Source organism: Nuphar pumila, chromosome 11, assembly GCF_984573655.1.
Source record: "Nuphar pumila chromosome 11, dmNupPumi1.hap1.1, whole genome shotgun sequence".
Taxonomy (NCBI): domain Eukaryota; kingdom Viridiplantae; phylum Streptophyta; class Magnoliopsida; order Nymphaeales; family Nymphaeaceae; genus Nuphar; species Nuphar pumila.
The window spans coordinates 21,810,099-21,825,601 of record NC_143259.1 but is presented as its reverse complement, the minus strand read 5'-3'; the positions used below and the strand labels follow the sequence as shown (position 1 = coordinate 21,825,601).

Sequence of the window (15,503 nt, the reverse complement as noted above, 5' to 3'; positions counted from 1 at the left end):
ATTGATAGCTCGTGGAAGCGATAACCATAATGGTCATTGCTTGCACAAGTGAAAGCTTGAGCTTTTGTTCTCCTGTCTGCTTATTGCTTTAAATTTCGATGATGCAATCAGTATCAAGAGGCTGTAATGAAATATGACAAATACAAACAAATACCTCTTATGGGCAAGTACAGCATACACAAATGGAAACCACTTATGGGTCAAGATACAATCACGTACACAATGCCACTTATGGGCAAGAAAGACAATATAAAAAATATAAAGAATCTACTGAGAATGCTTGAGAACATGCATAAAAGAACAAGAGGGGGTTTACCCATATTTATACACAAGAGACAAAGACAGTTTCAATAGAGCTGGTGGACTGTTCCAACAACTATAAATATAGTTGTTGGACTGTTCTAACAATTCTATTGACTAGTCAACTCTATGTTGACTAATAAAAAAAGAACCAAACAACTCTATTTAGAATTTGACCAAATAGTCCCTATAAAAACATAAAATGACAAAAAAAAAGAATAAAATAAAAGTACTAATGTGCCCTTAATGGACACAACCTATTACAATAACTAAAATAACTGAAATACCCCTAATAGGTATTTACCTATTACATCATTATAAATATATATGTACAACTTAACACTCCTCAAACGTACGATATAATTACCAAAAATTTGTCAAGAAAAAAATGAAACTGAGGAGAAAGGAGAGCTTTCGTAAAGAAGTTGGCCAACTGAAATTTCGATGCTACATAGGTCTGGATGATGGTCTTCTTTAGGTACTCTTCACGAATATAGTGACAATCCATTTCAATATGTTTGGTGCGCTCATGAAACGTGTGATTGCCGGCTATGTAGATGTCACTTTTATTGTCGTATTATAACCTTGTGGGTGATTGAATATGCATGCTCATATCTTCAAGTAATCTTTGCAACCAAACAATCTTTAATGTTGTAGTAGTCATTGCACGATACTTAGCTTCAGTGAATGATAATGATATGTCTATTGTTTTTTGCATTTTCATGAAACCAAAGAATCACCTAAAAACACACAAAAATCATTTGTTGAGCGGTGATCATCTGAATTTTCTCCCCAATATGAGACAAAATAAGCAACTAGCTCAAGAAAATAGGAGGAAGAAAATAAAAGACCTCTAGAGGTAGAGGTTTGTAAATATCTAATAATCCTCATCACAACATTCATGTGAACTGCTGTGGAAGAATGTTAGAATTGGCTAGCAATATGAACTGTATGCGCAATATCATGCATAGTAATAGTTAAATAAGTTAAGGCACCAATCATTTGGCGATACAGAGTAGGATCATTTAGAGGTGTTTCATCATCAATCTTCATTTTGGCATTAATAACTTCAGGGGTATTCACATTTTTTCGTCAGTAATTCCTGACCTGTTAATAATATCATTAGCAAACTTGGTTTGAGAAAGTAAATATCCCCAAAGAGAATAAGTAACTTCAATTCCTAGAAAATATCTAAGAAATCCAAGATCAGTCATTTCAAAATATTTTTTAAGAATACACTTAATATATTTTACGCCTTGTTTGTCTTCACCTATGATGATCATGTCATCAATATAAAGAAAGAGAACAATAATCCCTGCATCAGATTTCTTAGTAAACATGACAATATCAGTATAGCAAGATTTAAACCCAAGTTTGAGCATAACAGAGCTAAAACGATCATACCAAGCTTTGAGTGCTTGTTTTAAACCATAAAGATCCTTTTCTCAATCGAAGTACCTTACAAGGAGGAGCTTCATATCCAAAAGGTGTATTCATACAAACTTCTTCTTTTAGATCTCCATTTAATTTTTTTTTACATCCATTTGGTAGATAACCCAACCTTTATCAGCAACAACAACTATGGGGGTTCTAATTGAAGTCATCCTAGCTATAAGTGCAAATGTTTTATCATATTCTATTCTGTATTCTTGTGTGTAACTCTTGACAACTAACCTGACCTTGTTTCTTTCCAGGGTCCCATCACTTTTAACTTTATAAACTGGTCTGCAATGTATGGTTTTCTTACTTTTAGGCAAATCAGATATTTTTCAAGTCTTAGATTTTTCAAGTGCTCCTAATTCTTCATTCATAGCTTTTATCCATTCGGGGCATTCCTTTGCTTGATTATATGTGGCAGGTTCAAAGTAGGACAAAATCTTAGCTAGACAAGCTTTGTATTATGGGAAAAAAGATTCATATGAAAAAATCTATCGGGAGTATAGAGGTCCGATATGATATTCTAACTTATTCTGGTTGTTGGGTTTATAAGGTGGAATAATTTTCTAGAGCACTTGGTTGTCTATCATTTGCACAGCTTTTATATTGAATTACATTAGGTTCTTTTGATTCAATATTCTCACCATCCTGGAGTTTGAATTAAGGCTCTTCATTACTAACATTCTTAAATAAAATCTCATTAATATTTTGAGGTAATATCTCAAATAAAAAGGAATACTTAGAGTTCTTCTTAGGCACATTTTGAAATAAACTTTCATTCTCCAAAAAAATAAGCATTCCTTGCGATATAAAGTTTGTCATTTTTTGAATTAAAAATCTAAATATTTTTTGGGTTTCCCCATATCCAAAGAATGCACATGTTATAGCTTTAGGAGAGAGTTTATCATTTTTGTTTGTGAGAACAAAGCACTTGCATCCAAAAGGTCTTAATCTAAAGATAATTATGAAAGATTTGTTAATAAGATTCACAACAGTCAAACAAGCTTCAACCCAAAAATGGTTTAAAACATTTTTTGAAATTAAAAGGGTTCTAGTAGTCTCAATTATGTGCCTATGTTTTCTTTCAGGTAATTCATTTTGTTGAGGTGTATAAGCACATGATCTTTGGTATAATATCCCATTATTTTCAAATTAAGTTTTGAAATCACTTGACATAAACTCTTCATCAAAGTCAGAGCAGAAGATAAAAATTTCAGTTTTAAATTGATTTTTGACAAGATTATGATATTTTTTAAACTTTTTAAAAACTTTACTCTTGTACCTAAGAAAGTATATCCAAGAAAATTTAATATAATCATCAACAAAAATCACATAATACAAGTAACCACCTTTAGATAGGATAGGGGAAGGTCCCCATACGTCGAGTGCACTAATTCAAACGGTTTAAAAGAAAAGGTCTCTTTAGGAAAGAAAGGGCTTTCATTTTGCCAAGAAGACAATCCTCACAATGAAACTTTTCATTACAAAATTTGTTCAAATGTGGTACATGAGATAACTTTGATAAACTAGGATCTCTTAGTCTTTGATGCCACAAAACTATGTCTGTATTTTGAATATTATAACAAAAATTATTTTTTAGAAGCAAAAGACTATCTATGTAGTAGAGGCAGAGGGATGGCGGACCTCTTTGAGATTTGAGGCCACCGCCTAGGACCTCCTATGTTGGAGGGGCCTCGAATCTTTTAATATCATGTATTAATATCAGCTAAGAATATACCTCTTCTTTAGAGAAAGCAAATAACGGTTCCGACACAACGGTTCCGACACTCCTGATGAATAGCATGCTCACATGAAGAAACATGAATCCCATCACAACCTAAATGACCAAATCCACCAAATTTTGATGTGGCATCTCCGTTTGCTTCAGAACCATAACCACCAGCTTGATGGATATCAGAAATCCATCGTGACACTGACTGCACATAATCTCTTAACAAAGCCAAATCTGCATCCCAACCAACTGCAGTACCTTCTTCTCAATGTGAAATAAAAAAATTTTGATCTCCCTCCCATAAATGTCTTGGCTCCATTGTATTGTCAGAAGTATTGCCCCAAAATGGATTATGGTTAAGATCAGCAAACACATCAATAAAAGACTTATTGTCATCAGCATCATGATATGCCATACTTATGGGATCAGGAAAATGTTCAACTTCAGTTCGTCTTCCACCACGAATAACCACATTTACTGCATTCTGGATTAGCTCGACCAAGTGGATTGATGGATTCATATCCATGCTGTCGGAGTCAATATTTCCACCAGACTTGTCTACCATATGATTAGAGACTGGTAAATTGTCCAAGTCCCTTTGACAAAGCTCATCCCATGAAGGTGGGGCTTTCTCGCAAAACTTGTCAAGCAGGTTTTTTGTTTTACATTAAGGTGATAGCAACATTATTTATGTATTTAGTAGCTTGCATTAGTTCAAAGATGAAACAAAATCAGAACGTTAAGACAAAACGACTGCTTACCGGGAGATGTATCAAATATGATACATGGCTTCTTGAATAATATTAAGCAAGAAATGTACCAACGGGGGGCTCCGCTTATCTGGCAGGAGCATTTAGTGCATGTCACCTTGTGTTGGGACATTGCAAGTTTGAACCCCAAATGATATGATTGTATAACTAGTAGGGGTCTGCCTAACCCCAGCTTTCTCTTTTTATGTATAATGGAAAAACAAAATTAGGGCCTCATTTGGAGGCTTTGCCTAGGGCCTCAACTTCTCTTGAGCCGCTCTTGAGTAGAGGTCTCCTTCTCTATGTCCTTCCTCAATCAGTTTCTCTGACTTGAGATCCTGTACCAAACATTGTTTAGGTGAGGAGACACTGCACCCGTGGTTGGTAATTAGAGAAATAGAGAAGGTTTAAATTTAATTTTGGGACAAATCTAATTTTTGGAACATAAAATTTTGAAATACTTTTAAAATTCTCAATACCTTTTATATTAAGAGAGGACCCATCAATAGTAAAAACATTATTTGCATTAAATTAATGCAACATTCGGAAAGCAAAGACATATGTGGAGTTATATGAAATGAGGCTCCGAAATCTAAAAGCCAAGAAACCTTACCAGGAGGTGAAGATGTAGAAATCTCTAAAAAATTAGAACAATTGTTCTACATGCTTGTATTTCCTCCATTCTTGAGCATCACTAGGTGTCTCACATATAGGCTCAAGATTAGCTAATTGATCCCAAAGTCTTTTGAGGGTACTATATTTTTTTCTTACCGTTTTATCATATTTTTTTTGCAACTATGGATTTTGTCTTTAAGATCCCACTTGTGAGCAACATCTTTTTAGGTACATGTTTGTCTAACGTATTCCCAAGCTCTATCCGCTCTTTCAAATTCAAAAATATTTGGGCATGGCTCCTCATGCAAACTACCTATAAAAAGAGAAAGAACTTTGGCATGACCCACTAACCACTCTTTATATGTTTTTTTATATTAAGCATAGTTTTTTCTCTTTCAACTCCCTTAAGGCTCTCTTCCTTAGATTCATCGGCTCCAACAACCATTCTTGTGAGAATTGGTTGTGGATTCAATGCGGAACCATCAATGATTTGCCACATATCTTTACCCATGAAGATTCTTTTCACTGTCGCGACGTACGTATTATAGTTTTTCACATCAAATTTGACGGGACAATCGTTACAATTTCTTTATCAGCCATAGCGGAGAAGAAAAAAAGATAGAGAGACAATGAGATAAAAGAAGAGGACAAGTTACAACCCAAGAGCACCAAAACTCTAATAACATGTAATGAAATATGACAAATACAAACAAATGCCTCTTATGGGCAAGTACAACATATATAAATGGAGGCCACTCATGGGTCAAGATACAATCACATACACAATGCCATTTATGGGCAAGAGAGACAACATAAAAAATCTATTGAGAGAGTGCTTGAGAATAAGCATAAAAGAACAAGATGGGTTTCACCCCTATTTATACATAAGAGATAGTCTCAATAGAGCTGTTGGACTGTTTCAATAGCTATAAATATAGTTGTTGGAATGTTTCAACAGCTCTATTGACTAGTCATCTCTATGTTGACTAGTCAAAAAAACCCAACAGCTCTATTTGGTATTTGACCAAATAGTTCTTATAAAAACAGAAAATGACAAAAAGAAAATAATAAAGTAAAAATACTAATGTGACCCTAATAGGCACAACCTATTACAAGGACTGAAATAATCAAAATACCTCTAATAGGTATTTACCTATTACATCATTATAAATAAAAATATATATGCATGTATATATATATATATATTTATAATGATGTAATAGGTATATATATATATATATAGAGAGAGAGAGAGAGTAATGGGTCTGTGCTAAATGCGTTTTTCAGGCTTTTTTCATTTTATTTTTAAATTCTGACCGTACAGATGTGATCTATGTACTTGAATTTATAGGGATCAGCTCTTGAAGTGTTTGATTCCGACACATGGGTGGGTTTTTATAATGTTCGAAAATCAATGGTCCAAAATATTTGTAATTTTTTTAGGCTCCAAATATCACTTTTTCATCGAAAACACATGGTCGAGGTGTGGATTCCTCGTAAATCAACCATGCCCAACACATTTATGGGGTTGGAACTGTGAAAAAACACCGGAAGAGCAGAAAAACCCATTTTGGATGTTTCATTTAGCACGGACCCATATCTCTCTCTCTCTCTCTCTCTCTCTCTCTATATATATATATATATATATATATATATATATATATATATATATATATATATATATATACAACTTAACAGAGGCAAGAATTGCCTATTGTGCAAAAGTTCTCTCGGCAAGCATGAAATGCATGCATCCCATGACTACAATTAAGAGAGATGTCTTCAGGTTATAAAAATATTTATGTAAATGATGATTCTGTAGGATATTCTTTTTTATTGAACTAGTGCTGCATCATGCAGTTTAAAACACCTATGGCATTGCCAGATTCATGTAGGCAAAGAAAAACTGGTGATTGTAAGTGGAGTTATTTGGGTGTTGTCTAAAAGTTATTTGCAAGATGGTATTTGTTATGACCTAAAGCCTGATAATGCGCTTCTAAGATGATGATTTTCTTAATGAGATTCTGATTAAGGATTCGAGCTGTGGGGTGGAGGGAGAGATGGAATTCTGGTATAGAATACACATGTTGAGGCTACTATGTGGGTGCACTTCGATATAATGCTAGATTTTAAAAGGATCTTCAAGAGGATCTCTTTCTGAAGGTTTTGAGTCTAAATTATCTATTTATACTTTAACAATATGCTTTTGGGGCATGTAGAGCTTAGGATTGATAATTAATGGCTTGGTTTTGATAATTAATGACGGACTGTGATGGTATTTTGTTGGTAATTAATAGCTTGTTGGAGGTAAAATCTCTCTCCAGACTTGGTTGAGGCTTATGGAAATTCTAAGAGGGCTTTCAAGGTTGGTTTATAATGCAGCATTTGTTATCCTACCAGGATGGGACTTAGTAAAAGCTTACATTTCTATATTGAGATGAATTAACTGAAAGAAACTCTGTGAAATGCAAATGAGATGTTTACTCGTGTACATGATTGTCCAGCAGTATGGAAAATTCATTATGAATGTTATTTGATTCCCTCGGGTCATACTTGCATACTTGCTATCTTGTTGTTCATTAGTTAACATGGCAATGATGTAGAAGTTACCCAGTTTTGTCCTGTTGCAATTTCTTGTTCTGTCTCTTCGATTTTATTTGTAACAGATGACAGAATAATGATTGTGTTCTTGTACGCTTGTGCTTGCACCTACCTGCTTGCATTTATTGCGAATGTAAGTTTGAACACTAACTTATCTCATTTATGCAGAAATGGGGACACATATGCAGGAGAATATTTTGCTGATAAAATGCATGGTTTTGGAGTATATCGTTTTGCAAATGGTCACCGATATGAGGGAGCCTGGCATGAGGGTAGAAAACAGGGGCTTGGGATGTACACATTCAGGAATGGAGAGACACAATCAGGGCATTGGCAGAATGGCAGCCTTGAAACACAAAGTACACAGAACACTCATCCTGGGTCCCCCATTGCTGTTAATCATTCAAAAGTGCTGAATGCAGTCCAGGTAAAGAAGCAATGCTCTTATTATAATCGGAAAAGAAGATTTATATGCAATTGCAAAAAAAAAAAAAAGGAAAAAGAGAAACGAGTGAACAATTAAGAATCGTCTTTTTACTGCTGAACTTGAATTTAAGTGACTTCTGTTCATCAGGAAGCACGGCGAGCAGCAGAAAAGGCATATGAGGTGCCAAGAGTAGAGGAAAGGGTGAACAAGGCAGTTGAAATGGCCAACAGGGCATCGAATGCTGCTAGGGTGGCTGCAGTCAAAGCTGTCCAGAAAAGATTGCACAACACTGATGATATAGCAGCGCAAATGGTGTGAATTTTTCGGTTACACCATCGCCAGTTCATTCAAACAATTGGGTATTTCATGGAGGCTATGCTTGGTGGAGGAAAAATGGCCATCAAGGTTTGGCCTGGGCCGTCACGGGCTTCTCATGAGTATGCTAACAAGAGTCTCTACTGGTAAACAAGCCCAATTTCTGGTGTTGGGCACGCTAGTTTCTTTTGTTGTGTACATAGAATGAATGAATCGAAGCAATTGAGTGACTGAACCCACAGCGGGATTAATGTGCAAGGTTGGGACTTTTTGTCCTTTTCCATCCTTTTCTCTCCCTTGTAAAGAGCAGAAGCTGTTATACTGGCGCCAGGTTAACTATGACCCAGTAATTATGTTGTATGTGTACCAAGCTTTTCTCAAGAAGATTAATAGTGTTGATTCAACTCATGTTTTTCCTACTCACTGCTGCTGCTGCTGTTTTTTGTTGCCAATTTTTCCCGGTAGTCCCAACTTTTCTGCAACTATTCTGGTACAAATGCAGTCATTATCAAATTCTTTTGGGTAGGCTATAAGTCTAAAATAATAATTCAATTACCATGAAATTCGCAATAGATTTTCAAAATTGTTTATAGCAAAAATAAAACTAAGAAATATAATAGTAAAATTATAAGTAGTTTGAAGTATTTTTACGATAGATCTGAACCGTTAGATGTGTTTAGCATTATCGATTTAGTGGGAATGGGCTCTTGGATCATGTTTTTTCAACAATAAATGTATTTTTATGAGATGGAAAAATTGATGCCTTCGTAGCCATTGATTTTGAATCACCAAAAAAACATGTATACAAGTCAGATTTCGGTGATCTAAAAACAAAACCTATAGATCATATATGGTGTTAGATGTGAGAAAAAATACCAAAAACTTTGATTTTTGAATGGCCCTAATGGGAAAGAACTAGAAAACAGGGTAGGAGTGCATTATATATATATATATATATATATATATATATATATATATATATATATATATATATATATATGGGTTAATCATGAATTCCTAAAATACTCTTGAAAGAATGATATTTTTTAAAATATATGGTTACTTTTTAGACATTATAAGCCTTTTGAACTTGGAGGGATCAAATGCCTTTTTCCAAAAAAATAACTTTGCCAAGTTATCAAAGTTACCTTGTATTTTAAAAAATGCCATTACTTTAATAGTGTTTTAATTATTTTTATAAGGTTCAATCAATATAATGTTAAATACAACTAGTTTAATGTTATATATATATATATATATATATATATATATATATATATCACACATGAATTCGTCGAAATTAAATCAGATGCACACAAGTATTTTGTAAAAATACTTTAGGGTGGTCAAGACCACCACTAAAAAACGTGTTTCATGCAAAAACAATGTGTCAGACATTTTGGGTGTTTGATGATGTACCTACTCATATATATATATATATATATATATATATATATATATATATATATATATATATATATATAGAAAACAGTTGGGCGTCGATCGCAATCGAGCGTGCCTAGTGCATCCACATGTTTTTTTGCTGCGTTTTACTCCTTTAGCTGCGGTCCAGAACCACCTCTAAAGAGTTTGAAAGCGCAAAAAAAAATGCATCGTTGCGATCAACGGTGTGCTTTCATCCGATTATCATCATACACAAAGATGATACACCCTACTCTCTCTCTCTCTATATATATATATAGGAAAATATTTGCTAGTAAAGAAGGTAAGGAACTAATGAGTTAGAAATCATAGGTGCAAGTTGTATAAACTCAATTTAAAGATATAGATGTATTTTGCATGGCTTGCTTGATAAGGATCAAGCCTTGGATATGAAATTTTGGCATATTATAGGCCCTTGATTTTTTACCCTTTTAAAAGCCTAATTACTTGTCATAATCACATGATTCAAAACAAATTTCCAATTGGCCAACTATTTAGGTGAATCAACCGATACTCAAGTGAATTGTTTTGAATCAGCCAAAAAATAATTAAAAAGTAATACATGTCAATCAAAACGTGATACATGTTAAAGCTATTAAAATAATATTACAAAATTAATTTTAAGTATTTTTATATTTATTAAAAACTAACTGATTCAAAGGTGAAGTTTATCCATTTTTTGCCAATACAGGCCACATGCACCTATACTAACGTTGATCAAAACCCACAATGGGGTCTTAGTTTTTTTTTCTTTTAAGGGCAAATAGCTAAACATTCAAATCATTTAAACATTCAACAATGGTTTTAGTTTTACATTCAAATCATTTAAATGTCCAATCAATGATATTATATACAAATGAATGACAAAGGATTTTATATAATAATTCATTCATAAAAACATTCAAATGACATTATATACAAATCAATGAGTTACAATATTGATCGTTGAATATATATAAAAAAATAATCAAATGAATTTCTACAATTGAGGATACTGTAATTGTCGTGATCATAGTTCCTCGATGACCTTATTTGTGTGCTCTAGAAGACTAGAGTGTGAGTATGTATCATATCCTCTTGAGTACATATATAACACTTTCTTTTTCAAGAAAAAAAATGATTTTGAACCTAGGTTGGATCCGATCGGATCCAACCCAGATCCGGACCCCCCCCCCCCCCCCTCGTTCTTATTTAAACCCCTGTAGACGAGGGTTTTCCTTTTACAGAAAAACAAAACCCCACATGCGCTCCTTCTCTCTCCCCAATACCCTCTCCTCTGCGTGACCTCTGACCACCGCTAGAGTCAGAGCCCTCCCTGCCCCGTCGACCTCATGCTCCCTCCTTCTTTGTCCCTTCTCTTATCTCTCCCTTTCTGTTGGAACCAGATCCCCGCCGGGATCCCCTCTCATATAGGCTTCCCCAAACTGGAGACACATGCCCTGAAGATACACCCCCCTCTCTCTTTCTCTCCCTCTCTTGCTCTCTCTCTTAGGTCAGACGGTAGGAGGGCGTGCCCTCCTGCCATCACCTGGGCTTTTCGACCGACAGGCAGGGGCGACGTCCCTGCCGCCTCCTCTTTTTGGTAGATGGGTAGGGGCACAACCCCTGCCCTCCTTTTCTCTATCAGACTGGGAGGCAGGGGTTGTGTGCCCCTGTCCTCCCTCTCTTTTTCGGTTGGCGGGCAGGGGCGCGACCCCTGCCCTCCCTTCTCTGTCAGGCCGGCAGGTAGGGGCGTAGCCCCTGCCCTCCCTACTCTCTCTCCCTGCCTCTTGTTTTCTGACAGGCAGGGGCTCATCCTAATTTTTTTCCCGATAGGCAAGGGCTTCACCCCTACATCCTTTTGTTTTTCGGCAGGCAGGGGCGACGCCCCTGCCTCCTCCTTCTGTTTTCCCTTTTTTTGTAAGGGAGGCATGCCACCCCCTCCATTTTCCCCTTTTTAACAGAGGTGGGGTGTCGCCCTTCCCTGGTTCCTCTTTCCAGCACAGGAGTGGTGTTGCTCGCACCCCCCCCTATTGGGGCCAGGCTCGGCCTAGTAGCTGAGCCCACCCCACCAGCTGCCCCATGCCCTCTTGTTCCTGGGCTCGGTCTGAACCGAGTCCATCCCAACATTGGGGAAGGACTGAACCTAGTCTCAGTCCCTTGCCATGGTTTGGGTCAAACTCAACAGCCAGACCGAGCCCAGCCTGAGTCCTTGGTCGGATCCAAGCTTGGGGCAAGGCTCGGCTTGGAAACTGAGCCCACCGCACTGTTTCTCCTGCTTTCCTTTTTGCCAAACCGAGCCTGGTTCAATTGGGGTCCAATCGAGTTCAGCTTGATTGAGGCCTAACCAGCTCACTTGCCTGAGTGAGCTTGATCTTCACTAATCCTAGCTTGGCTCACCCCATTTCGGAACCCGACATAGTCAGTCGACCCAAGCGAGGGTCGAGTATTGTGCTTTGCAACCCAAACGCAACGCTAAAGCATGATTTCCTCTTTTCTATTTTTTTGCAGTACAACGAACCATTTAGCGCACCTCATCGGTGCAACAAACTCCATGCATGCATCGAAGCACGAGCCACTTATCACCTACACCCAAAACTATCAGCAAAACTGACATTCTCTAAGGTAGGGAAAAGTTGCATGATGAACAAAGAAAGGACAATGTTAAAACTTGTAAATAAACATAATTTTATGTATATATATATATATATATATATATATATATATATATATATATATATATATATATATATATATATATACACACTTTTGACTCAAGAACACAGTTTTGTAATCCTTGTCATTTTTTCTTTTATGTCATTTACTTTGCTACAATGCTTTTATGTGCACAAGCTTCTGTTTACGCATTTATTTAGTTCGATATGTGGTTTCACATATCGAGCATTGCTTTATATCATTTACTTTGCCGTCGCGCTATCATGTGCACAGGCTACTGCTTATGCATTTATTTGGCCAAGGTACGGTTTCATATCTCATGCATTGCTTATGTATTTATTTGGTCGAGGTACAATTTCATATCTCATGCATTGCTTACATATTTATTTAGCCGAGGTACGATTTTGTACCTCATGCACTGCTTGCGCATTTATTTAGCCAAGGTATGGTTTTGTACCTCACGCACTTCTTACACATTTATTTAGCTCGATGTATGGTTTTACACATCGAGTCTTGCTTTATACATTGTCGTCGCGCTGTAATATGCACATGCATGCATTATGTAATATATGTGTTATTCGTACATATATACAACTTCGTAAGGTACGCAATCACATATTCTTCCCTACCTTGTATCATGCTTGCTCTTTACAAAAGACACAAATTTACGTATGTGCGCTAAAACTTGAAAGAAAAGGAATTCTTTGCGTGAATCCAACATTCAAATATGTATACTTTTGAAAAGCAAATTCGAACACTTGAGGGTTGCCTAATTGCAACTAAGTTTTTTCCAAACCGACATAATAGGAAGAAGTGTTTACAAACTTTGGTTTAATGTCCGATATAACCCAGATATCCTCATTTGGGAGCATAGAAATGTGATTGGACGAGGTTTCTTCTAAAAAACCCATACCCTTTTTATCATAAGTAGTATCGTGAGACATGCACGACATGTTGACACTATGATAATTGGATGAGAGATTCGTGGCAATCTTATTAAGTGCAAACTGCATATTTATATAAAAGTGGTAATCACACAAATGGTGATGATCGCCTTCACAGGCAAGATGCTCGAGTTGGTTTGAAAGACCAGAGCATATCAAATTAAACTAAAATGATTACATCATTTCTTTCACAATACATTAAAGTTGGGGTTTCTTTTTTAGAAATCGATACCTTTCTTATCGTAACGGTACTATCAAACATGCATGACATATTAGTACTATGATGATTGAATGAGAGGTTTATGGTAACCTCGTAATGTATAAATGCACAATGATAAAATATAAATAACATAAATGGTGATGATCGCCTTTACAAAAAAGCTGACCATGCTGGTTTGAAAGACAAGAGCATGTAGAATGGGTCCTCAGTTAAATAAAACCTGACATACCCATTAGTCACTTTGGTTCCGTCAAGAGAGAGGATGGGATGATACAAAAACTCTAATGGACAGGTTGTTAACAATAACCCCTCAGACAAATGACTCGATGTCATCAGAGTTAGTGGACAGGACTACCAAAAATTATCCTAGGTGGTAGTTCTCATGCACTTTTGCAGAAGTTGGATGCATCCCTTGCCATAAATGCCTTTGGGGAATTCTCTTTCAGTCACTAGTTGTCCCCTTAGGAACAAACTTAGCTAGTTGTTTGAGGTAGCAAAAATACATAGCATAACAAACTCCCAGATAGTCTCAGTTGTTTCTACGTTTCGCTCCAGCGCATACCCTCAGGACAACTAATATCAAAATAAAGTTATCATGTTCATTTTACTTATTTTGACTTGCACACCGTGAAAGGAACAACATATATGTTAGTTTAGTTTTGAATTTTGTTAGCATGCTCATTTTGCACACTCTTTAGAGACATCTGATAAAATTGGAATGATATAGAAATAAGATTAGCATGCTCAATGTTAAACTGCATATCATGAATGCAACTACGCATGTGTTAGTTTTGTTCTAAATTATTATACTTGTGCACCTACCAGTTTTTCATTAAACCGACTTGTCTTATGGGTACAAGTGATGATTAAGTCAGTATGACAAGCGATGACACGATGACGTGATGGTATCAAGATGAGACTCTTTTTCTAACGACTCGCACTTGAGGACATTCTTGTAATTTGGTATAAGAGTTTCTTTAAAATTCTACTTTTCGTATAAACTTTAAATTATTTAAAATCTTGTTTTGAATCTATTTGGTTTCAAAGAATGTACATAGTTACAAATCCATTGTGTAAAGGAAAGTTTGGGATATAATGCGCCCAAAGATCGTTGACTTGCTATTTCAAACACCATTTTCCGCTTAACTGCTATTTTAAACTTTGAAAAATATTCGATTACAAAGCTTTTAAACTTTTTGTAAAAAGTTACAAGTCTGGGATTTTGAGGGCCTTACAATATGACAAATTCTTTAACATGCTGTTTTTTACAAGTGCAAGAGTCAACTCTCCCTCTGATCCATTTATGCATGTATGATGCATGAACCGACTTCCTACTAGTGTTGACGAATGAGCATGAGCCAAAAAAGTATAACAAGAATGCTATCACCGTCTTGCCCATCCTACTACTGCCTTTTCTGCCTACATATGGTAGTTTTGCCTTCATCCTCCTCGCCTTACTCGGGTCATACATGCTCACAAGTCAAGAAAACTTGTTCTTATTGATTTTGAACACATTATTATCTGCTTACAAATAAATGTCACATAAGTGCTTAAAATTTGTCCACCAACTAGATCCCCATGACACTTCAATCTAGTAATTCGCGTCACGTCCTTTAACATGATTGTCATCTCAAGATCTCTGAACTGGAATGTGTTGGTTATTAGATTCCAAAATTGCACAACGGCTTTTAAGAGGGTGTGACTAATGTTCCATGGTGTGATCTCGAAGAATTTGTGAAATCAATCAATTATAATGAATTTATACATGTTGCACACATACATGATAAACTAATCAATTTCATTCATGTATAGTAGCAATATATATATATATATATATATATATATATATCAATTTAATTAATATAATCAATGTAATCAGTCAATCACAATGAATTTCTATAGGTTGCACATCTACATGACAAACTAATCCATTGCATTTAAGTACAATAGCAATATATATATATATATATATAGCAATTTAATCAATAAAATCAATTAATTGCAACGAATATTACATATTGCACACACATGACAAACTAATCAATTGCATTCATTTATAGTAGCA

At 35.7% G+C, this 15,503-nt stretch overlaps 1 protein-coding gene across 1 annotated transcript in view; it reads left to right on the top strand.

Moving 5' to 3' along the window:
- The window catches only part of LOC149822179 (uncharacterized), a 29,427-nt gene extending 20,846 nt beyond the window's left edge, over window positions 1–8,581 (top strand). The window contains exons 2-3 of the mRNA XM_089981043.1: window positions 7,603–7,861; window positions 8,009–8,581. Coding sequence (XP_089837169.1) covers window positions 7,603–7,861; window positions 8,009–8,179 — 430 coding nt within the window. The 3' untranslated portion in view covers window positions 8,180–8,581. The remainder of the gene's footprint in view (window positions 1–7,602; window positions 7,862–8,008) is intronic.
- The last annotated feature ends 6,922 nt before the right edge of the window (window positions 8,582–15,503 follow it).